This window comes from Pituophis catenifer, unplaced genomic scaffold (genome assembly GCF_029215685.1).
Source record: "Pituophis catenifer annectens isolate HBS135680 unplaced genomic scaffold, rPitCat1.0.hap2 SCAF_14, whole genome shotgun sequence".
Taxonomy (NCBI): domain Eukaryota; kingdom Metazoa; phylum Chordata; class Lepidosauria; order Squamata; family Colubridae; genus Pituophis; species Pituophis catenifer.
Window position 1 is genome coordinate 22,390,238 of NW_027256894.1, and position 24,259 is coordinate 22,414,496.

Sequence of the window (24,259 nt, forward strand, 5' to 3'; positions counted from 1 at the left end):
CCTCTCTCTCCCTCCCCTCTCTCTTTGTGTCTGTCTGTCTCTTTCTCTCTCTCCCTCCCTCTTTCCCTCTCCCTCTTTCCCTCCCTCCCTTTCTCTCTCTCTCTCTGTCTCTTTATCTCTCCTCTCTCTCCCCCCTCCCTTTTTTCTTTCTCCTCTCCTCTCCCTCCCTCTCTCCCTCCCTCTCTCTTTCTGTATCTGTCTGTCTCTTTCTCTCTCTCTCCCTCCCTCCCTCTCTCTCCCTCTTTCCCTTCCTCCCTCTCTTTCTTTCTCCTCTCCTCTCCCTCCCTCTCTCCCTCCGTCCCTTTCTCTCTCTCTCTCTTTCCTCCCTCCCTCCCTCTCTCTTTCTGCATCTGTCTGTCTCTTTCTCTTTCTCTCTCCTTTCCTCCCTCCCTCTCTCTCTCTTTCTCTCCTCTCCTCCCTGTTATTCCAGGGCACAGCTTCTGATTAAGTCATATGTTCTTGTCTTGGTTCCCCCCCCCCTTAAGCTGATGTGCTTAAGCATTCTTTGTACTTTTAGCAGCTGACAAGAGATCCTGCTTGTTTTCAGCCAAATTATCTACTTCTGTGAGGTGTGTGTGTGAGTGTGTGTGAGTGTGTGTGTTAGTAGTCACACAGCCCTAGGAAACTCAGGTTACCCCCCCTCCCCCCTCCCCCAGCCCCATGGAAAACAAGAACTTTCCAACAAAGGGAAAACTTTTTCTCACGAGAATCTTTGGTCATCACCAGGCATTGTAGACCTTTATTAATTTTCCAAGATCCTTCCCCCCGCCCCCCCTCCCCATTTCTGATTATTCGTTTTGGTTGTGGTGAGCTGAACCACAAAGGTGACAGGGGATCCCCTCCCTCAGTCTCCCCTCTAGATTGTTGAATTTGGGGGTGAATGTGGGGCGATTGGCCCCCTCCTCCTCCCCCATCAGAGAGAGCGGAAGCTTGTGCCTGCCCAAATACACACACACACACACCCTCGCACACTGCTGCAGAGGAGCCTTTCCAAAGCAGGAGTTGTAGAGTTGCCATCTCGGTACGCCTGGGGGCAGCAAGCCACTTTGGACTCTCCCTTGCTCTGCTCCGGATAGGAAGCAAGCAAAGACCAGGAGGGCGACAGAGCATTGCTTGATCCTGTTCGTGTGTGTGTGTGTGTGTGTGTGTGTGTGTGTGTGTGTGTGTGTGTCCCATCCCCAGAGGCATGAAGAGAAAGAGGTGAAAATGAAGGCAGAATGGCTCCTTCACCATCTGGCCAGGCGAGGGAGCCTCACCACAGACTGATGGCTAGGGAGCAAAGAGGAAGAACTGAAAGCCAGAGATAATTTTTATTTATTATTTGTATCCTGCCTTTATTGTTTTTTTTTTTTTTTTACAAATAACTCAAGGCAGTGAATACACACAACATTCCTTTCCTCCTCCTCTTTTCCCCACAACAACAACAACAACCCTGTGAGGTGGGCTGGGCTGAGAAAGAGAGGGACTGGCCCAAAGACACCTATGGATTTTCATACCTTAAGGCGGGACTAGAACTCCCGATCTCCTGGTGATTGGCCCAAACGCACCCAGCCGGCTTTCATGGCTAAGGCAGAACTAGAATCCAGAGTCTCCTGGTGATTGGCCCAAAGTCCAATCAGACTAACTGTCCTGGTTAAGGCGGGACTAGAACTCCCGATCTCCTGGTTATTGGCCCAAACGCACCCAGCCGGCTTTCATGGCTAAGGCAGAACTAGAATCCAGAGTCTCCTGGTGATTGGCCCAAAGTCCAATCAGACTAACTGTCCTGGTTAAGGCGGGACTAGAACTCGCGATCTCCTGGTGATTGGCCCAAATGCACCCAGCTGGCCTTCATGGGACTAGAATTCACAGTCCCCCTCTTTCTAGCCTGTTGTCTTAACCACCACTTTGTAATTGTTTTGCAAAAACAAAAAAATGGGCGGTGATTTAGTTGCCTGGTTTGGAAAGAGATGTTGGAGGGCCAAGGAAAGGAGGGAACTGGGGTTTGGGAGGCCAGAAGGAAAGGGAGATCTCTGGTGACCCGGGTGGGGTGGGGGGGCTAACCTAGGCTCCCCCACGAAGCAAACACTTGCAGCTGGCTGTAGCCGGACATTTGCCTGGGTCTCTTTTTTTCAAAAAGCAGGGGCTTCCTTCCTCTTGCCTTTAGTCAAGAGCAGCCAAACAATAGTCACCGAAAACAGTTTCCTGAATATTGTTCGTTTGCAAAGATGCTGAGAAGAGCTGCCTTTCTGGAATGCCTCGGGGTGGAAGTGAAGAGTCGAACCCGGGGCAGGAGGGCAGAGAGGAAGGACTCAAGCACATCTGGCTCTGGATTTTTGCCGGGCGGTGGGTGCCACAGGCTCCGCCATGCCTTCTCCAGGGCCCTTTTGCCCATCCTTCTGTACTGGGCCTCTTCTCCCGAGCGGTCCTGCCAGCTGACTCGGACGGTCTCGTTGCTGCCACTTCATGGGCAAAGACAGTTTTTAGATCGCTTTTTAAAAGGTTTGTCTTTGAGGAAGACGTGCGGCCGTCCCGAGTATCGGCATCCTGTCTCTTGCCGGGAAGGAAGGAGTTGCTGCAAGAATGAAATAATTAGATAGGCAAGGCTCCGGGTAATTAGAAGAGGAAGCAAAGATCCTTCTGGAGAAAATGTCTTTTTTACCCCTAAGATTTAGTCCTCTTTGCCTCCTGGGTTTTCTCCTTAGGGACAAAGCCTCTTCCTCTGCATTTATGGCCAGGATCCTACGATCACAAGATCATTGGGGTTACCAGCAAAAAAAAAAAACCTAACAAACAAAACCACCCTATTGTGGAAAATAGGTTCACTTAACGACTGCAGCATTCATTTAACAGCTGCCATATAAAAAGGACATGAAATCAGGCAGTATTCAGCGGTGACCACTTAACACCTGACCTATGGCAATAATTCTGGGCTCAACTGTAGTCATAAGTTGACTAATACTTATATGATGTTGTGTAACATTTCCCCTTAAACCCACTCACACAGACACACAGACACACCCATGCACAAACATGCACCCCGTATCCAAACTGATATTTCCCAAAATCCCAAACTCCTCCAGACGCGAGTTGCAATAAATCACGGATTTGCTGACACTGCAGAGCATTCGCTAACATATAGCATCTTCCTTGAGGTTGACACCCCATTAATCTTACTCTGCTTTCTTCAGGAAAACAAAAAAAAAAAAAAAAAAAGGAAAGCTGGCTTTCTGGCCCTGCCTGGCTCTTTTGCCGTCGCAAGGGAGAGTGTCGGCCTCGGCTAGTGTGGATTTTGAGGGGGAGGAATTGTTGGGGCGCTTTGTGACTTCTGACACCCAAGAGTCCATCTTTCGATCAAGGGTGTAGCCCAGTGATGGTTAACCTTTTTGGTGCCGAGTGCCCAAAGCATGCTTGCGTGAGAATGCATACACGGGTGCCTGAACCCCCCAAATGCAATGTGAGCGCCCCAACACGCATGCGCCCTGGCCCTGCACATGCACCTTGGGCCCCTCTGCGCATGCATCCTGGCCCCCCATGCCCTGTTTTGGTTTCCAGGTTGGAAACCAAGTTCCAGGTTTCCAGGTTCCAAGCCCAAACCAAGGCACGGGGGGGGCCCCTCAAATGCATGAACCCCGAAAATGCAATGTGAGCGGCCCCCATGTTTGGCAGAGAGCCAAAGAGCAACTGGCTGGTGGGAGGCGTGCACGCATGCACAGTGGAGCTGGGATGGCTGGCAGTTCGCCATCATGGGTGTAGCCCAAGACTGTTCCTGCTTAGTGCACCATTGCAAGGAGATGTCCAGTCAGGATGAGATCCAGGGAGGAAAATGAGACATCCTGAAAAAAATGACCAGGAACAGGGGGAGCAAATTCTGATTTCCTCAAAGATCCTGCAGGGATCTCAAACACGCTGCCCAGCAAATGAGTGTGGATCACAACAGAAGTGCCTGACACAGCAGCCTTTTCTGACGGTACACATAACAACATAGGAGAAAACCTTGCCAATTCCTCAGCAGAGGCTGGCATACTCAACGTTCCAGCTCCCAGATGGGGCAGGCAGGGGGGTAATTCATGCAAGATCACCTTGGGGAGCCCTTTCTCTTTTTCTGCATTCTCCTCCCCCCCTCCCCCCACTGGCCCTCCTCCAACTCTGGAGAGACTCAAAAGTAGCCCAGTAGCCCAGAACCACACACACACATACACAGAGACACACACACACACACACACCCTCCCAGGCCCACCAGGACTCGTGATTCCCACGGCTTTGCTAGCAGCTAAGTGGGGTTGTCTAAAAATAGATGCTTTGGTTTTTTGACAAAAAACAAGCTGGCTTAAAAAGATGCAGAAATAGATGAGGCACTTGTGGGTGAGTGTGTGTGTGTGCGTGCATGCGTTGCACAACAAAGAACAATATAACACACCCTGGGAAGGTTAGCTTTAAGCACAGCATCAGAGAATCTGATGAGTCCTCAGGAAAAAGGGAGAGGAGCGAGTGAGCGAGCAAAGGATAAAACCTCTCTGAGAAAATGAGTCATTCTTAAAACAATAGAAGGCTGGGGTGACACATCCCCCATCTGCCAGGGGAGCCGGCCGGACAAATGGTCATTGTTCTCCCAAGATGGATGGAACAGGCCGATTTGATGCTCTTGTCTTTCTGAAATGCCTTCATGGCAGCTTCTTGGGGTGGTTTTTCTTCAAGGGTGTTCACCAGGCATGAGCAAGCAACCATTCGTGGTCAAGAAGCATCCCCATGGCATTGGGGAGGGTTATGTTTAGGGGGTGTCTGTGAATCGAGAGAATCCAGGTAAGAAGCACATTGAGATGAACTAATTCTGGTTTGCTGTAAGCTTACATTAACACAATCTTGCAAGTTTGAAAGAATCTCTCTCCCCCTCCCCCATTGCCTATACAGTCAAAGAAAGTAGAGGGGGTCCCTTCTGAGTTGTTTGCCATACCCACATCCTTTGTGTGGTCTCATCTGCCTCTTATCCCATTGTTCCACTTTTGTGGCTTTGCCCCCTCCCCCCCACCCTCCGATCTCACAAGGTCATAATCTTGTAGGACATTTGTGTGAGATGGGCAGTTATATAAATGACAACAGTCAATCAATCCACTGTCAGTATTTAGGGACATATTGAGAACTGTGGGCCAAAATATCTGGAAAGATGCTGTTATAAAAAGAGAGGTGTTGGAGCAACTCTGTTGCACCCCTGGAGCTCTCCAGGGTCCTGAAGCCTTGCTACTCAGATGGATCCCAGCCGCCTTGTTAGCTCTGCTATCTCATCACCTCAACTGAATGGTTCCAATCCATACCTGTAGCTTTTCACTTCCATTGTCCACCATCCCAGTACAACTTTACACCCATAGACTGTTCTTTCCTGTCTAGAATTGAGCAGGGGGTTGGACTAGAAGATCTCTAAAGTCTCTTCTAGCTCTATTCTGAATCAGAATCTTGAATGAAATCCTTGTTTTCAGCACCAATTTAAGAATCATTTTGTAAATAAAAAAATGCAAATTATATCCTACAGAATGGAAATACTTGTTCCAAGTATTGCTGTAAATATATATATATTGGGAGTCAGTTCCTGATCAAGTTCCTGATGTTGCAACTCGTGCTTAGTATTTATTTTTATTTACTTTATTCGAAACATTCGCATGGCCTCCGATTTTATAACTGACTATTTATAAGAAATTTGCATGTCTGTTCTCCTATCTAGGATGTCGGTTTTGTCAAAGAATTCGCTCAACGTCTCTGCAAAATATCTTGTTTGTCAATTTCTCAGGTCATCTCATGAACTGGGAGCACCAATCATGATTTTTGTCTTTTTAAAGAACAGACGTACTGTGCTGCTGTACAGAGCAAGGGCAAGGGATGGGAAATGGTCTTTATCGATATATCCCCATTGTGCTCAGGTTAAGTAAGCAATGATGTCACTGGATTTTTGGGTGTACCAGGACTGGGCAAACAGCCCTTAGCTCCTGTTCTTCCTCTGGAAGAAGAGAAACTCAGAACTGGAGAGAAAAGATATTAGCTCTGAAAGATCAGGGCAGGAATGGCTCACGGGGTTTATATCCAAGGACTTAATCTGAGAAGATACATGCCAGCTTGTCTTTGTCTAATGTCCTGAATGAAAGCTAAGAGCTCAAGATTGCTGCTTGCCCAGAGGCTCCATCAGTCTCTAATTTTGGTTGCTTCAATAGAGAATTAGACAAATGCACGGAAGGGGCTAAACTACGGAGTTACTATTTATACCAAATCTCCAAACCTGTGAAATAGACCAGAACCAGGAATGATTCTTCTGCTCAGCTTGGAAGCTTCTTAGATGTATGGAATTGGCGACTGTGGAGCACCAATGCTGGTTCGATCCAAGCGTCTTTGCCCTAGCATGGCAGTTGACCACAAATTGGTCTGAAGTTGGCTTGAATTGAGTGCTGAGTTCTAATTTGGAGGAAGGTAGCTTTGAGCTATCCCAGTAAAAGGCAGAGGTGAACAATTTCTCTAGCGTTGCCTCAGATTTCGCATGAACATGGATAGGTGTCCATGAAGTCACCCAAAGTCCGTCCATCCTTCCTTCCTTCCTTCCTTCCTTCCTTCCTTCCTTCCTTCCTTCCTTCCTTCCTCCGTCCCTCCCTCCGTCCCTCCGTCCCTCCCTTTCTTTCTCTTTCTTTCCTCCCTCCCTCCCTTTCTTTCTCTTTCTTTCCTTCCTTCCTTCCTCCCTCCCTCCCTCCCTCTTTCTTTCTTTCTCTTTCCTTCCTTCCTTCCTTCCTTCCTTCCTTCCTTCCTTCCTTCCTTCCTTCCTTCCTTATCACTCTCTCCCCACCTCCCCTCCCCTCCCACTCTCTCGAGCATGTTTCTTTTCAAGGCTGGGATACAATAATAGGGTTTTTCAGAAAAATTGATCAACCGTCCAGTGTGCATTTGAGGGGGGGGGAATCTGCAGGTGGGCCTATCCCGTCTGCCAAAAACATTATCTCCACTTCAGCACTGAAGCTAGAAATATAAATAGCAGGCCCTGAATTTAAATATAAAAAAGCCGTCTATCTCTCTCTACACAATAGCAAGTTCATTGTGATTTCTTTGTCTTGTGAGAGCTGAAAGCGTCATTCATTGCTGTTGGGGGAAAAAACTCTGCTACTCAGGCTAAAGGCCTCACCAGACATTATGGATCATAAAGCTTCGTGCATGGTTTGGCCTCCTGCATCTGTTTAGCAAAGTATGTACCACTAAGCAAAGAACAGAGAGATAAAATGTTAAATTATCTTGGCATCATACTAGAAAATACTGGGCAGAAAACTTAGTCAAAATATTTCACCCACCCAGCCTCTTTCCTCTCTTCTTCATGGTGCATGAAGAATCACTGAAATCTGGGGAGTGGGATTTGTGGAAGGGAGGAGGATGGAAAGGAGGACCGTGAAATCCAGCAGGTTCTGACAGGTTCTGGAGAACTGGTTGCGGAAATTTTGAGTAGTTTGGAGAACTGGCAAATACCACCTCTGGCTGGCCCCAGAGTAGGGTGGGAATGGGGATTTTGCAGTATCCTTCCCCTGCCACGCCCATTAAGCCACAGCCACCAAGCCACACCACGCCCACCATGCCAACCCACACCTCCAAGCCACACCCACAGAACCGGTAGTAAAAAAATTTGGATTTCACCACTGCAGTCCTTGGTGCTCTCTGAGCTTGGCTGTTTTCTTGCAGATGTTCCATGACCCAACTAAGTCTCATCATCAGTGCTAGAAGGGAGTGGGGTTTTCCTAGAAGAGAGAGGGGTTTGTGGAATTGAGGAGGAGAAGATGATGGCGTGGGGGAGGAGGAGGAGGAGAAGGAGGAGGAGGAGGAAGAAGGGGGAGGAGGACCGTGGGGTCTTTGGTGCTCTCTGAGCTTGGCTGTTTTCTTGCAGGCATTTCATGACCCAACTAAATAACATCATCCATGCTTCAAGGAAGAGGGATTTGCTCTCTGTTGACATACAAGTGGCTTTGCCTGTCAGAGTTGGTGGGGGGTGTTCTTGGTGGTTCCTTGATTAAGATGGGAGAGCCCCAAAGACGCCACCCTTCAACCCTGAATTACAGATATTGTCTTCTCTTGAGAGCCCTGAACAGTTGGCCATCGTCATAAGAGGAACCTCCATCAGTTGGATGAGAATCCCAAGATGTTCTCAAAAAGCCTCAGGTTGTTGCCTGAATTGACTTTCTGCAGGTCAACAGGTGCGGTGGAAGGGAAGGTTTTCCAAGCTCAGGGTTGGGCCATCCATGTTGATCAGCCGCTGATAAATCCACGATTCCTTCTAAGTGGGGATTTTTTTATGACAGACTTCAGCGGCTTGTTGTCAGTGGCCCAAAAGCGAGGACTCCACAAATAAACAACCCAGAGAAGACATGCCTGCAGTTCTAATCCCGTTCATGCATGAGGAACATGGTCTTTTCCTCCCCTCCAGCCATCAAATTAATTGCTCCTCAGACTGCCTGATCTTCTGGCCAGTCGCTCTCTCTCTCTCTTCTTCTTCTCTTTCTTTTGGCTCAGAGCTGTAACTAACATTCAGTAATATGGACTGTCAGGGAAAAAAATGTCAACTTGGTGTTGATGGCCTGCAAGAAAAAAAAGAGATATGCCGTGACAGCATGCAAAGCTCCCGGGACATGTCATGAAAAGAGGGCAGTTCTTCCTGGGTCTCTGGACGGGGTTTGCTTGGAGGTTCTCTGCATCTCCTGAGGAAGTCCAGGTGAAGATCACAAACCTTTCAGATTACAGATTGACAGAGTTGGAAGGGACCTTGTAGGTCATCTAGTCCAACTCCCCACCCAAGCAGGAGACCCTACACCATTTCTGACAGATGGCAGTCCGGTCTCTTCTCAAAAGCCTCCAGGGATGAAGCTCCCACAATTTCCGAAGGCAACTTCTGTTCCATGGGTGGATTGTTCTCACTGTCAGGAAATTTCTCCTTATTTCTAGGTTGAATCTCTCCTTGTTCAGTTTCCATCCATTCTTCCTTGACTGGCCTTCGGGGTCTTTGGAGAATAGGTGGAACACCCCCCCCTCTTCTTTGTGGCAGCGCCTCAAATATTGGAAGACTGCTATTGTGTCTCCCCTGGTCCTTCTCTTCACTAGACCAGCCAGGCCCAGTTCCTGCAACCGTTCTTCGTATGTTTTAGCCTCCAGTCCCCTCATCATCCTGGTTGCTCTTCTCTGCACTCTTTCTAGAGTCTCAACATCTGTTTTATAGTGTGGTGACCAAAACTGGATGCAGTTCTCTAGGGGTGGTCTTAGGGTTCATTCTTTTCTTTCCCTTTCTTTTCTTTTAACTATCGGTTTCGGTTTGTACCCTTTTATCTAATCGCCGTTAACATTTTCGATAGGGAAAGGTTGCAAATGATACGCAGTTGTCGTAAGTCACTTTTTTCAGTGCCGTTGTGACTTTGGTGGGTAGATGAACGGTTGTACGTTGAGGACTACCTTTGTAGCTTCCAGTCTTGTCTGAGAAGAAAGTCTGGTTTTGCAAGTTCTGGAGGATGCAGAATTCTTGTGTCTTTGTATGTTTTTTAAGAGAAGTATAAGAAGCTAAAGCAGGGGTGTCCAACCTTGGCAAATTTAAGACTTGGGGCTGGGATTTCTGGGAGTTGAAGTCCAGAGGTCTTAAAGTTGCCAGGTTTGGGCACCTCTGACCTAAACTGACTGGGGAATGCTGGGAGTTGAAGTCCACAGATCTTAAAGTGGCCGAGATTGGACACCCCTAACCTAAAGAGTGGACAGCAAGAGAAGCTTGGGAGAATAGTATATGCTGTATGTCGCTTAGGAAGTTAGTCAGATGGCAGAGAGGCCTTTGGCTGGCTAAGGCTGGCCTTACATTTCCAGCGGCAATCAGGGCAGATGGTTGCAGATCTAGGGCCACCAGGTCTCCTTCTCCAGGAGAGAAGCAACCTGGAATGAAGGAGAAACTTCCTAACAGTGAGGACAATTAACCAGTGGAACAGAAGTTGCCACCAGAAGCTGTCGGTGCTCCATCACTAGAGGATTTCAAGAAGAGACTGGACAGCCCCTTGTCTCAAATGGTATAGGGTTTCCTGCTTGGGTTGGACTAGAAGACCTCCAAGGTCCCTTCCAGCTCTATTCTGATTGATTGAGATTCCCGAATTTCCTGGGTGAAGAGACATGGTGGCCCCAGACACCTCTGCCTGCAGCAAAACTCATTGGGAGTGGGCTTAAGAAAGAGGACCTTCCAAGGAGCCCCATGAGCTGGAAGGCCATGAAATTGCATCCTGTCACTTCACTTATTGGGAATGCCCGTCATTGGTGTCATCTCAGTGATGTTTTGGAGGAAGCATTTTCAGTTTTTGGCGTCCAAGAGGGAGAAAGCTTCCTCGTCCTGTCGGGAAATCAATTATGCATGGTGCCTCTGTGTGCTCTGGCTGTGCACTTTTCTGTTGGGTTTTACAATTCTCCTCCCCTTCCTCAGACCTATAAATAGCCATCATAAATAGCCATCACAAAAGGCAAAGCAACAACTCCCTGCATTGATGCAGATTTATAGCACCGATTGGGCCTGGCCAGATCGAGAAGAGAGGCATCATGGGGCTGATATTGTTTGGGCTTTGCCTGGGTGACTTTATCTGATCGTTTGGTTTGGCTGGGGTCGGTCTCCATGTTTGCTTCTCCTTTGAAGTTTCCTGGAGGAAAAGGGGGATTTGGGGAGGGGAGGGTAATGAAAACAGGAGGAGAGATGCTTTGATAAGGAGATAAGGGCCCTGCTGGGCTTCCCTGCTTGATGAAAGCCAAACATATTTGTGCCTGGTTCAAGTAAAAAGAGAAGCCACGTGTAATAGGAGCTGGTGGATCAAAGCAGATCACTCTGCAGACACCAAAGCTTCTTTGCAAGTTGTCCACACATGCAACCATCGCTGGTGCCCATGGAGCATGGCTGGCTGGGGAACTCTTGACCCATGGAGCATGGCTGGCTGGGGAACTCTTGACCCATGGAGCATGGCTGGCTGGGGAACTCTTGACCCATGGAGCATGGCTGGCTGGGGAACTCTTGGCCCATGGAGCATGGCTGGCTGGGGTACTCTTGTCCTGGTTGACTGAGGATCTCTGTAGACATCTGTGGAGTTGATGTCCACAGCTCTTAAATTCATCAAGATTGGACACCCTTGCTGGACAAGGGGGGGATTGTGCTGTCCCCCATATCTGGCCTAAGGTGTCTGAGAAAGGGTTACAAGAGTTGATGTTGGAGGGTTCTCTGTGTGACCCACTAAAATTTGAGTGCCGTGGGCCTTGCGTCTTCTCATGGCCTACAACTTTTGGGACACTGCCCCAAGTAAAGGATCTCTGGCAATCATTGGTTGAATTGCTCAGGGTTCAAATTTTAAATGCAGGCCACTTCAATATTTGCCTTATTCTTTTTTCAACACCCTTTTTCATATTCACCCAAAACTAACATCCATGGCTGCATAATGAGAGTTGTGTATGATTGACTACAAGTTCTGAGAACCTTCAGAGTTCTTCTGATGACTGGTTTGATCTTGATCAGTCTAGCCTGCAGTATAAACACTCCAGCTGTGTTTTCTTAAGCTGGGTTTAGATTTAGCATTGGTTTAGCCTCTCCTGTGAATGAATCCAGCTTTTTTGTCTTTCTATTTGCTATCATCTACTACTCCAGTTGGAGTTTACCAGGAAAATGTTCCTTTTGATTCTCACTCTTCGTATTGTCTTGGATCTCTGGTTTTGTGCCATGTTCCATGAAACGGAAGAATCAGAAAATTCAAAACTAGTCTGGCAATTGAAAAATGGCACCTTGTCAGACAGAGAGGCAGGAGTTTATCCGGCCAGATGAAACACAGCCATTCCTGATCATCGCTGCTTTTGATCTGAGTGGTGGGGGAAAAAATATGTATTTTAGATTTATTTAGTCGGTGTCTCCATGTTTGTCTTTCTCTTTCAAAAGCCATTTCTATTTTCTATGAAGTTCCCCCCTCCCAACTCTAAGCTGATAGATGTGAAACTCATAAAACTTTGCCTGCAGTTTCAAATCCATTGGTAGCAATCCAGAATCATTAATTTCTCTTCCTGTAGCTCCCCTCCTCCATATCCTTGATCTTCCAAAGTTATTTTAAACTCCACGGGGCTTAAGCTCTGGCCTGCAGTTTGGGGGAAAAGACTTCAAACAGAAAAGTCACATGCACAAAAGTGGAAGGGGGACCGGGCTGGAGGTGGGGAGGGAAGGCTTGCCAAATCTTTGCTTAAACCAGCATGCTTGAGATGGAGGGATGCCAAAACAGATGAACTCAAGAGTCCAAAAGTGGGTTTATTTGTATAATATGCATTACAGTCATGTTTGCTGCTGCTTCAAGGAGATAGATCTCTGAAGAGCAATTTCCCAGAGCTTGATTTACGAAACAGGATCAGATCAACTATAACCACCCTGTATACAGTATTTTGCACAAAAATGCAGCAGAATTCAACGTTTCGTTGGGTTGCAAACTCTTCGAAGCCAGAAAGGAACAAGAACAGTTTTCACAATCTATATTCCTTCCTTCCTTCCTTCCTTCCTTCCTTCCTTCCTTCCTTCCTTCCTTCCTTCCTTCTTTCTTTCTTTCTTTCTTTCTTTCTTTCTTTCTTTCTTTCTTTCTGATCCTTTCCTTCAGCAGTCTGTCTGAGGAGGAAACACAGTTGCTGGGGCCAGAGATAAGAATTAGTCATGTGTGCAAATGAAAACCAAACAGAGATAGAAGGAGGCTTGTGTCAACCACGTGTGTCCATCCAGTGCAAGCTATTTAAGCTTCTGGCTTAACAAGAAGGCATTCTTGACATATTTTCGGCTGGAAAAGAACCACCAGATCCCAGAGTGCTTCCAGATTGCACCAGGCTCCTTCAAATGAGCCGTTTTGTCAACACCATTCATCCTTCAAGAAAGTTGGGACCTTGAGTGTGGTAGAACTATGCAGGACCACCATCCAAAATTTGCAGAGGAAGCTGAAGCTGTTTACCCTCTTGTCTTCTTCAAGAGCTCTAAGGTGGCACTTTCTAAGTTCTTCCTAAGTTCCTCCTAAGTTCTTCCTAAATTCCTCCTAAATTCTTCCTAAGTTCCTCCTAAATTCTTCCTAAGTCCTTCCTAGGTTCCTCCTAAGTTCCTTCTAAGTTCCTCTAAGTTCTTCCTAAGTTCCACCTAAATTCTTCCTAAATTCCTCCTAAATTCTTCCTAAGTTCTTCCTAGGTTCCTCCTAAGTTCCTCCTAAGAACAATTAATCAGTGGAACAACTTGCCTCCAGAAGTTGTGAATGCTCCAGTACTGGAAGTTTTTAAGAAGAGATTGGACCACCATTTGTCTGAAGTGGTCTAGGGTTTCCTGCCTAAGCAGGGGGTTGGACAAGAAGACCTCCAAGATCTTCTAGTCCAACTCTGTTAGTCTATTCTATTCTATTCTATTCTATTCTATTCTATTCTATTCTATTCTATTCTATTCTATTCTATTCTATTCTATTTTTAAATGCTGCCTGCCAGCAACAACTTTGGGCAGTTGTGAGTGATGGCACCAGCCAGTAAGTAAATAAATAGAAGAAACCTTTAATAAAAGCCTTAATGGTATGAAGCAGGCAAGCAGGAACGTGCGGCCCAAGACAGACCTTTCTCCAACATTGGTGAGAGATCGGAGTAGCAAATATAGGTTGGCTTGGAGACAGAGGAAGGCTGGCGATCTTCGGAGAGAGCGAAGCCTGGCGTTTGTGCTGATGGCACCGGCCCAGGAAAGAGAGGGAGCTTCTTAGGAGAGAACACACGTTATGCCCACTCAGCAGATTGGCCCCATCTGCAGTGCCTACGGAGAAGAAAGAGGGGACAGAGAGGGGAGTTTCCTTTCCGAAGCACAGGATCTGCAAGCAGGTGGAAAGCCTGGAGCTCCGCAGAGCTCACCTCGGTGGCTTTAACCGTTGGGTTGGGGTAGCAGCCAAGCGTAGCAAACATAGGAAGACATGGAAACTTACCAAGGAGAGATCCAAGCTAGAACTAAGGAGGAATTTCCTGACAGGATAATTGGAATGACTTGTCTCTAGAAGTTGTGGGCGCTCCATCACTGGAGGCTTTCAAGGAGAGATGGGGATGCCCACTTGTCCAGAACGGACCATTTCTGGAGAAGACCTGTTTGGAAAGAGTCCCATTTTCATGGCCTCTGATGAAAGCAGCAGGATAATAAAATATCTCAGACACAGCTGACTCGGTCAAGTTAAAAGTTAGTATGTGGAAATGGATTTGATATTTTTTAGCACGATTGGAATCCCATGGGAAGAACTTTTGTGTAAAATCCAAAGCCTGTTCCATAGGGAAGGCCAGCATAAATACTGTGTTCTGGGAATTAAAAGAAACAGAATAACAAGAGTTGGAAGGGTCCATGGAGGTCTTCTAGTCCAACCTCTACTCAGGCAGGAGGGCCTGTACCATTTCAGACAAATGGCCGTCCAGTCTTTTCTTAAAACCTCCAATGATATAGCGCCAAGGGTGGGTTCTAATTTTTTTTTACTACCGGTTCTGTGGGTGTGGCTTATTTTATGGGCGTGGCTTGGTGGGGGTAATGTGACTGGGTGGGCGTGGTCAACTTTTTTTTTTTTTTACTTTTAAAAGCATTTTTTTCTACAACCTTAAGAGGTTTAAAAGCTTCTGATTATCAGGCAACTCAGCTGGGATCGCCAGAGGCTTTTAAAGGCATTTGTTTTTCCTACAACCTCTTCGGCCAAAGAGGTTGCAGGAAAAAATGCTTTTAGAAGCCTCTGACAATCCCAGCTGAGCTGCGTGATCATCAGAGGCTTATTTTTTTTTTTACTTTTAAAAGCATTTTTTTGGCCGAAGAGGTTGTAGAAAAAATGCTTTTAAAAGTTAAAAAAAAAAGCCCCTGATTCGGTGGGCGGGGTAAGCGAGCGGCAACTGGGCTGGGGACCGGTTCGGGGGCATGGCCACCCAATGTTATTACCGGTTCTCCGAACTACTACAAATTTTTACTACCGGTTCTTGCGAACCGGTGTGAACCAGGAGCAACCCACCACTGTGAAGCACCGACAACTTCTGAAAGCAAGCTGTCCCACTGATTAACCGTTCTCACTAACAGGGAATTTGTCCTTCCTTCTTAGATTAAAAGTAGATTTCGATTTTTCTGTTACATCTACAACACTAATAGTCTGAGATACCTTTACTTGTTCTTCCACGGATTCACTATTTATGGCATTTATTCAATTTTTGCACTGCTTTCTTGTTTTGTAAGGTGAAATCTTATTTCGTTTCCAAAGGAAAGAAAGAAAGTTTTCCAGATGCTCAGTTTTACACCTGGGCATTATTGATCATCCTCACTTTTTCAATGTTTCCTTTTTCTAAAAGTCTCTGATCTCTTACACCACTTGTTGTCCAAAGCCATCAGTTACAAATGGATTTTACCCGCTCTGAAATCCAATTCCACGGCTATTCAGTTTTGGAATCTGTAAGGAAAGTGACTTTAAAAGCAGGGAGAAGAGTGAATTGGGCAGGGCAGAGAAACAGGCAATTTAAAAAAAATAAAATAAAATGCAAAATTGGAAGGCTATCCTATTATTGTCCATCTCTAAAGAATCCAGTTTCCCTCCATTTTCAACCCCAAGCCGGCGATCAGAGTGAAATTGACTCAATGGTGCATAAATAGCCTTTCGGACCCCTTGAAAAAAAAATGGGAGAAGGTTGGCATTTGAAGTTAAACGGCTTGAAAAACCACCGGAAATTATTTCCTTGGTCGTTGCGGTTGCGTGGCTTCCCCTTTCGCCTTCTGCTAGTGTTCGAAAAAAAGTCAAAAAAACACCATGAACCTCAAAAGAAGCTTCTGGTTCTTTCAGCCCAGAGGCAGGAGGATCTGGACTCTTTTGCTGGAACTAAATTGCCACCAAGACAGAGATGGTTTTGCAGGGAGGGAGGAGACAAAATTCCGGAGGAAACAGCCGCTTTACTGTTCTAAAACTGAACAATTGTGTGCAAAAGTTCCTTTGCTCGGGCGCGGCCCTTCCCCACGAGGTGGGGGAGATAACTTATTCAACATACCTAAGCTTAATAGTGTCTCCTCCCCCTTTCCACCCCCTTAAGAGCTAGATTTCAAGGCTGTTGGTCCTTGAGTTGTGATTTCTGAATTGTTTGCGAACATGGTCGAAGCTGTAACTGGCACGCGAACCTCCATCCATTTGAATACCCATAACCATCATTCCTGGTTTGAGGTCACGTCCCTTCTTTCATTTCTGGTTTAAAATGATGACATGCCACCTTCTAAACTCACCTTGAGCATCCTGTACAGGAAGTCCTTGACTTACAATCATTTATTTAATGATCGTTCAAAATTGGATGCAGTATTCCAAGGGTGGTCTTATACCAAGGCATTATAAAGCGGTAGCACCACTTTTCGTGATCTTGATTCTATCCTTCTGTTGATACTACCTAGGATTGTATTGGCTTTTTTGACAGCTGCAGCACATTGCTGGCTCATATTTAAGTAATGTCCACTAGGACTCCAAGATCCTTCTCCCAGTTACTGCTGTTGAGCCAAGTTTCACCTAGTCTGTACCCCTACATTTGGTTTTTCTTCCCTAAGTGTAAAACCTTCCTTTTTTTTCTACACTGAATTTATTTTATTAGATGGGGCCCTGTGAGAACTACCTGTAAGTAGGGAGGGAGGAAAATGGGATGTCTCTTTTGTGTGGGCGCTGCCTTAAAATCCTTCCGTCCCAGGTAGAGATTCTGAGCATCAAAGCTCAGCTGTTTGGCCCGCAAAACTGGGTTCAGGATCCAGAAAATTGCTTCCATCTTATCAATTGCTCAGATGATTATAGCCACCCTTAATAGGAGCAGAGCTTTAAACGCTAAATTACATTTCTGCTGTGTCTGCAAGGCGAGAATGAAAACTAGCACACCACGCTGCAGCTTCAGCGAGATTTTCTTCCCTGCCAGAGAAAGCTCAAATGATCCGCTGAGATCCTGGTGGCTCTGCAATTTTCTTTTTCTTTTCTTTTTTTAATTTCCTTCCTCCAGTGATCCTGTCCTTCCTTAGTATTACAGGGGAAACACAGAAACGTTTGCCTTGCGGAATAAAGATAATTGCAGTTCCAAGGAAATCTCCTCTTCGGGCCAAAACCATACAGAAGGAACTCGGCTACCAGTAAGTGTCAAGGGTTGAACGAAGGCATCCTGCAGCTAAGCTGTTGTTTGATTTCGCCACGATTGGCTCAGGAAACCAACATTGGACTGAGTTTGTACAGCAGATTCTGTGGTGAACCGGGATTGAGAAAGCACGAATCACCAGGGTGGACAAATACACCACACCAAAAGTAAACACAAGACATGAGAGCAACGTTTCTCCACCTTCCTTGGCAGCTTGAAGATCGGTGGACTTCAACTCCCAGAATTTCCCATCCACTCATCTCCCAAAAGATGGGAGAATTCTGGGAGTTGAAGTCCACAAGTCTTAAAAAATCGCCAAGGTTGGACATCCCTGGTGTAGATGCTAACTTCTCTTTGGCTAGTAGAATTCTGGGAGTTGAAGGCCTCCCATCTCCAAGCTGCCAGTGTTGAGAAACATTGCATTATAATCAAGTGGTGGGTTTACCAGTTTGGGTAAACCGGTAGTGGCGGCAGCAGGAGGCTCCGCCCACCTGCCCGGATGTCGTCACAGACGTTCTGTGCATGCGTAGAAGAGCCGCGTGAGCGAAGCGAGCACATGCACACTCCCGATCTCGAACTGGTAGCGAAGGTAAATGGAACCCACTACTGATTATAGTCTAACGTGGCTTAGCCTGCATGAAAGGAAGCAACTTGTTGCTGGATGACTTGGAGGGTCTACCCCACAATCCTAGAGGGGTGGGCATCTTTTGCAGGTCTCTCGTTAACATTAGCTGCTTATTTTAATTTAGATAGCAGAGCTTCAATACGGATACCACTGGCCCCGAAGCCGATTCCTCCTTAGCGGAGTTTAGGAGTGGCCCCAAACATTTCCATTTAACTGTTTTAAACAAATGTTTAAAAGCTGAATTCTAAGAGTTTTTCAATGCATTCCAAAATGTGCCGGCATTTAGAGCCACTAGGAGAACGGGTGACTTATCTTTTTTTTAAAAAAAACCGATAAACACAATGGAAGAATGGAAGAGAACTTCATTCAGGGATGCCAATTCTGGAACAGGTTGCAAAGTCTGTTTCCTGGGGAGAAAGTTTTGCATGTTGGAGCCGCTCTTGCAGCGAAGGAGGTCGTTCCTTGGATGTTTGTGTTTCAAGGCATGCCAGTGCCTCCTCTTGCAAAGGACACTGCATCAAATATTAAACCCAGGAACATGATCCCAGGGAACAGAAGGTGATCCGGTTACGTTACTCTGTGCCCGGAGAGGCCTTTATTCAGAAGAAGAGCCAAATGTTAAGATTAGGTCTGAAACGATGTGGTCCAAAGCGCGTGGGAGAAATGGGACTTACTGCAAGCAAGCTCAGCAACTCCATCCTGAGGTCACCGTGGATGAGGGAAGGCCAATCAGAAATAACGAAGGAACAGAACGCAATACTGGGCCATTATATTTGAGCTTTGGAAATCATCTTAATGGCATTGAAACCTCCTGTCTTCAGGTCTGGGCAGATGAGCCGAATTCAAATATCCTGACTCATTTCTGGCTCGGGATATGGTGCAAAAAAAGAAACTAGGTTCAGAGGATTCGATGAGTTTATCCAGGTTGATTCAGTATAGCAAGCCGTGATTAAATGCACCACGGGTGAGCGTGTGGTGTGACACAGCAATCAGCCTGCATTCAAAACAATCTCAGTTTTGTTGGTGGACTTCAGCTTCCAGAATTCCCCAGCTGGCATGCTTTAAGATGCATGGACTTCAATTCCCAGAATTCCCTAGCCAGCCAATTCTTAAGAGATGAACTTGGACTCCCAGAATTCCCCAATCAGCAAACTTTAAAACGGGTGGATTTCGACTTTCAAAATTCTCCAGCTAGCATGTTTGAAAAACACTTTCTTTAAGGCCTACCTAACTCTCTCCTCCAAAGATTAAAAATAAGAACAAAATGGAAACATTTTGTTTCACATACACACCCAAATTTACCATTTTGGAAACAGAAACAGTCCCGGATAAATAAATAAATAGACTGTTAGGGACAGCATAAGATACCATGAAATATATACACCTCCAGCTGTGTGTTTTTAAATCAGGCATGTTCATTTTCGGATCGGAACACTCTTGGAAAATAAAGTGAGTTCTGGAAACGTTTTGAACCCGGGGGCCTCTTGTACTTCCTGAGCTCCGAAGCAGGTTTCCTGTTGTGACCCCAGCCCTTTCCTTCCCGGCAATTCACACAGAGCTGGCCGATGCAAACAATAGAGGCAGAAAGTTTGCAGGCTTTTGTTCACAATATGGATTATTATAGTGTCTAGGATTTCATGTAAAGCTATGCCAAAATTCAATGCTGTTCTAACTTCAGACGGGTCCCCAATGAACTGTTTTAAGTCAAGGACTACCTCTATCTAATAACCAGGCACTATCACTCTATTTTATGGGGGAAAGGTGGTATTTTGCATTTTTCATGTGTTCAAGCCTTATTCTTTTTTATTTCCTTTCTATCCAAGCCTTTATTTCTCAGGGCTCATAAGAGGAGGGGAAAAAAAAAAAACCCTGGTATGCGACTAAAACTCCAGCAATTGTAATAACAGAAGAAAAGCTGCTAGGTCTGCTTTAATTTAGCATGACCTAAATTTGCTCCCGGAATGTGTAATTTAGCTGCAAGACGATCTCCGCAGGATTATTTGAAAGTTAGGCCTATTGAGTTCGGCGTGATGAACAGCCTGGCAACCCTATATTAATCACAACTGGGCTCTTCTTCCCCACGGGTTTGTCCAGAAGGCCTTTTGAGTTGGGCCGGGTCAGGCCGGGCATCCGTGCCCGGTTGGCAAGTGTTTCCTTCCTGTATTTTTGCTTTCGGCTGCCAGCCATTTTTTTTGCAAGAGTCCGTATCTTAATTTGAATTTGGGGGCAGCGTAAGACTGTGGGTCGGTTGATGTATAGCTTGGTGCTATGGGGTAGGGCAGAGTTTGGGGCCTTCCAAGCAGCCCTGGAGATTTTGTGGGAAGTTGGGGGTAGGAAGGCTGGCAGAAAAGCATTATTCGGATTTCCTTGGAAAGGAAGTTGTAGTTTGCAACTGCAAAAGCAGCAGCTCCTTTATGAGACATCTGTTGTGAAGGCCTCGGGTGGATGGGTGGGGGAGGGGCACTGAGGAGGTAGGAAGGCATTGGACGCTTTAGCAAAGTACAGAAAATTCATTTAGTGACCGTTGGAAGTTACAACGGCACTGAAAAAAAGTGACTTGGGACCATTTTTTATATTTATGACCGTTGCGGAATCTTCATGGACACGTGATCCAAATTTGGACGCTTGGCAACTGATTCATACTTGTGACGGTCGCAGTGTCCCCGGGGTCACGTGATTCCCCTTTGGTGACCGTCTGGCAGGTAAACTCAAGGGGGAAGCTGGATTCACTGAACAGTCGCCTTGGGACTAATTTTAACAGCTGCAGTGATTCCACTTAACACCCCTGGCAGGAAAGGCCATAAACTGTGTGTGTGTGTGTGTGTGAAGATTCGTTGAACGACCGTCTCACTTAACAACCGAAATGCTGGGCTCCCTGGAGGTTTGGCTTCCCTGCCTCTAAGCGGCCACCTGGGGCTGCTCCTTCTCCTTCTGCCCATCCTGGTTAAGGGAACTGCAGCTCGAGGCGTTTGCAAGCCCAGCTTCGGCGGAGGCGACGTTTGGCCGAGGCTGGCCGGCAGAGGGAGAGGGCGGGCGGGCCAAGCGCTGGGGCTCCGCTCCTGCCAGCCAGCCTGCCTGCCTGCCTTGCCATGCCTGCCCAGCCTCTCCTCCCCCTCCCTCCCCCCCCCCCGTGGCCGCTGATAGGCTCGCCCGTTCCAGGAAACTCTCTGCCCCAGTCCGTGCCAGCTCCGCGGCCGGAACCAAAGCGCCCGGGAGGAAAGGGGGGGGGCGACCCCAGCGGAGCCCAGGTGGGTCTGGGGATCGGCGCGGGGGGGGGGCAGGAGAGGGGAGGGCGGGGGGATTTCACGGGGAAGCTCGGTTGGCAAAGAGCGCCATGCAGAGGTTGCCTTTGGCCCCCCTCCCTCCTTCCCTCCCTCCTTTTGGGGAGGGGGCATAACCATGCCAGCTGGGAGGGAGGGGGACCAAAGCCTGGGGAAGGGGCGAGTGGAAGGAGGGAAGGAAGGAAAAAAGGAAGGGAGAAGAGCAGCAGCAGCAGCGGCTGCCAAGAGGCGCTTCCGTGCGCGGGGCCACCCTCTGCCCGCCCGACCCCCAACACCCCCCAAGTCCCCTCCTCCCCAAGGCTGGGAGGAGAAGCGCCGCCGACCCCGCGCCAGCCGCTCTCCAGCCCGCCCAGCCCTTGCCCGGCTCCGCGGCGGCGCAGCTGGGCTCCAGGCGGGGGCTCCGCCGCGCGTAAAAGCGCCTCCTCCGCTCGCCTGGCCCGGCTCAGGCTGGGCAGGGCAGGGCTGGGCTGGGCTGGGCGGCTGCGCGCGCAGGGCGGAGGAGGGGGTGAGTGGGTGGGTGGGAGGCGGCGCCGGAGGAGGAGGAGGAGGAGGAGGGGCGGCAACGGCAGAGCCCCCCCCCCCTGTCCCCCCCTCCAGCCCCTCCGCGCTCCCGCTGCCGCCGCCGGACCGGGCGCAAAGTTGGTGGCTGCGCTCTCCTTCCTCCTCCTGTGCGCCCGCGTGCCGGGGATGGCGCGGGGCGCCTCGGCCTGAGCTCCGGCGGGCGGGCGGGTCAGCAGCAGCCGCCACCGGAGGGAGGCCGGGGAGACCCCCTGAGCCGGAGCCCCTGCGCGGCTGGAGGAAGAGGAGGAGGAGGAGGAGGCGGTAAGATGTCCGCCCGAGTCGTCGCCGCCGCCTCCAAGGTGAGCCGCGCCGCTTCCCTTCTGGCCCCCACTCCCGGGGGCGCCTCCTGGCCCGGAGACCCCCGCCCGGGACCCCCGCAGGAGCCGCCGCCAGTGCAGCCCGGGATGCCCGGAGAGGGAGGGGCGCCCGGTTGGCCAGGGCGCCTTTGGGGATGTGGGGGGGGGGGCTGCAGAGGCGGGACCCCCCCTCAATCCCGGGGAGGAGGCAGTTTTGTGGCCTCCTTTGGGGGGGGAGGGCGGAGGGTCTCTGCGGGTCTTTCTCGCTCCCCCCTCCTTCTCCTTCCCGACCTCCCTCCGGGACTCCGCTGGGAAAGTTTTTGCAAGAAGCGGCGGGCGAGGCTGTGGCTGCCCCGCTTGGAGGCTCCGGGCTTGGTGCTGGCTTTGCCAAAGGAGGGGAGGGAGAAGCTTTTGCAAAGTGGGTAAGGGGGGGGGATGGTCAGGTCGCCCGGAAGGAAAAGCCCCCTTCTCTCCCCCGCCTCTTTTCTTGAACTCCCAGCCACTTTGTTTTCCTAGAGGAAGGAAGTCAGGGGGGGTCTTGGGGGCTTTGTTGCCCAATCTGGCCTGGGGGGGAGGATTTAGGATTTGAACCCCGATCCCTCCCCCAAACCCGGCCTTAATCTCCCCCCACCCTGGCCCCCTCTTCTCCAGCAGGGAAGGGCTGGGTTTCCTATGGGCTCCTTCCTGTGAAATCTGGGCAGAAGCAGCTTCCCCACCCCCCCACCCCTTATTTTAAATATGCATGCGTTTATCGAGGCAGGTGCCCACCCTGGGTCCCCTCCCCACAAATAGGCCTGGGGCTGTTCCCTCCCCCCCCCCAAGAAAAGCTGTTGCTGTTGGGAGACTTTGCCCCCCCCCCCCCGAAACCAACACAGAATAAGAAGAGTTGGAAGGGTCCTTGGAGGTCTTCTAGTCTCCTTCCAGTGTTGTGATCTGGGCTGTGGATGGAAAGAGTGTGCTAGCACGTGTGTGGGGGGGTTGTGTTGTTGTGGGCCCACAGGACGTGTCCTTTCTCTGGAATTCCACACTGGCAATTCCTGAAACCCAACCGACAGGTTTGCAAAAACCCTTGACAGACGGGAACTGACAACCCCGGGCTCTGAATCAGCCGCTTCGCAGACCTGTCTGGGGTGGTTTCCATGGGGAATCACCTGCTGGGGCTCCGAAACAGGTGCCTCCTGCAATGCGCCGAGTACATGCTTGCTTAGCAGGGGGTTTGCATGCCTGGTACATGCCAGGGAAGAAGAGGATTCCGAAAGACTTCCATCCACCTGTTGGATGGGCAGCCTGGCTCTTCGGCTTGGCAGAGGGTGGGAAAGGGGGGGGGCTTGTTGCTCCTTTATAGACCTGTGGAATGGCAGCCTTAATTCTGGGACTCTGACGGAGGGAAGCATGAATCAATCTCCCTCGAGAGTCGCCTCGGAGTGGCAGCTCCGGGGCGAAACTCTGCAGTTTCGGTGTGATCTCATTGCTGTGCCTCCGTTCCTGATGCAGCAGCCTCCGTGTTTGCAATTTGGCAGTCCTTCTTGGCATCTGGCGGGGGTATCTGGTGGCAGTCGCCGAGGCTCCTTCGCCAATAAATATTGGATCGGTTTTCCGGAGCTTATTTTTAACCTCCATTCATTGGGTGGTGCCTGCAAAGGCCCTGTGATGGGCCCCCTTTGCAGAAAAAGTCAGATTTAGGCCTCTGTGGAGCTGCTGGGGTGGGGGTCAGTCTGTCCTCCACCCCTTTCTTTTTAATTACTAAAACAATCACTTTCTGCTCCCTTTGCCAACATTTGCCAACTCTTCAGGAGAGGAGGGGCCCAGAATCTAAAGCATTCATTTTCCTGAATTTTTTCCTATGGAAATCCATGCATTTATATTCCTGAGTGGAACAGGTTGTAGATCAGAAACAAAATCCCAGATACTTTAAAAACGGGAAGTGTTTTGTAAATCCAAAACTCTTGCAAACTCTGCCCGTTAGATCAGGGGTGTCCAACCGGGGGCAACTTTTAAGACTTGTGGATTTCAATTCCCGGAATTCTGGAATTCTGGGAGTTGAAAGTCCATCAGTCTGAAAAGTTGCCACGGTTGGACACTCCTGACTTAAATAATAAAAGCTGGTATTTTAATGACCGTCCATTGTTTGGCCTGCAAGAATGCAGAGAGTTGGTAGCTAAGGATTTGCTCCGGAAATATGTCTCTCTCTCTGTGTGTGTGTGTAAGAAAGGACCTAGGCCCTGCTTTGTAGCTTATTATTTTTGGCAAAACAATGTTGTTAGGCCTCCCTTTTCCATTGTGCAATGAGGGTTTATTAAACCTGCACTCGGCCTGCCCAAGGAAGGAAAGCAATTTGAGCCAATTCTCTTTAAAGCTCTTTACGACGT

At 48.6% G+C, this 24,259-nt stretch overlaps 1 protein-coding gene across 6 annotated transcripts in view; it reads left to right on the forward strand.

Moving 5' to 3' along the window:
- The window catches only part of TJP1 (tight junction protein 1), a 111,179-nt gene that overhangs the window by 16,128 nt on the left and 70,792 nt on the right, over window positions 1-24,259 (forward strand). For 5 of the 6 annotated variants that reach the window (XM_070953340.1, XM_070953341.1, XM_070953343.1 and 2 more), the window contains exon 1: window positions 21,831-21,893. The exons of the other annotated variant lie outside the window; for it this stretch is intronic. In XM_070953340.1, the coding sequence (XP_070809441.1) occupies window positions 21,861-21,893 (33 nt within the window). In that variant the 5' untranslated portion in view covers window positions 21,831-21,860. Of the gene's footprint in view, window positions 1-21,830; window positions 21,894-24,259 lie in introns of those variants that run through there. 6 annotated transcript variants of the gene reach the window in all.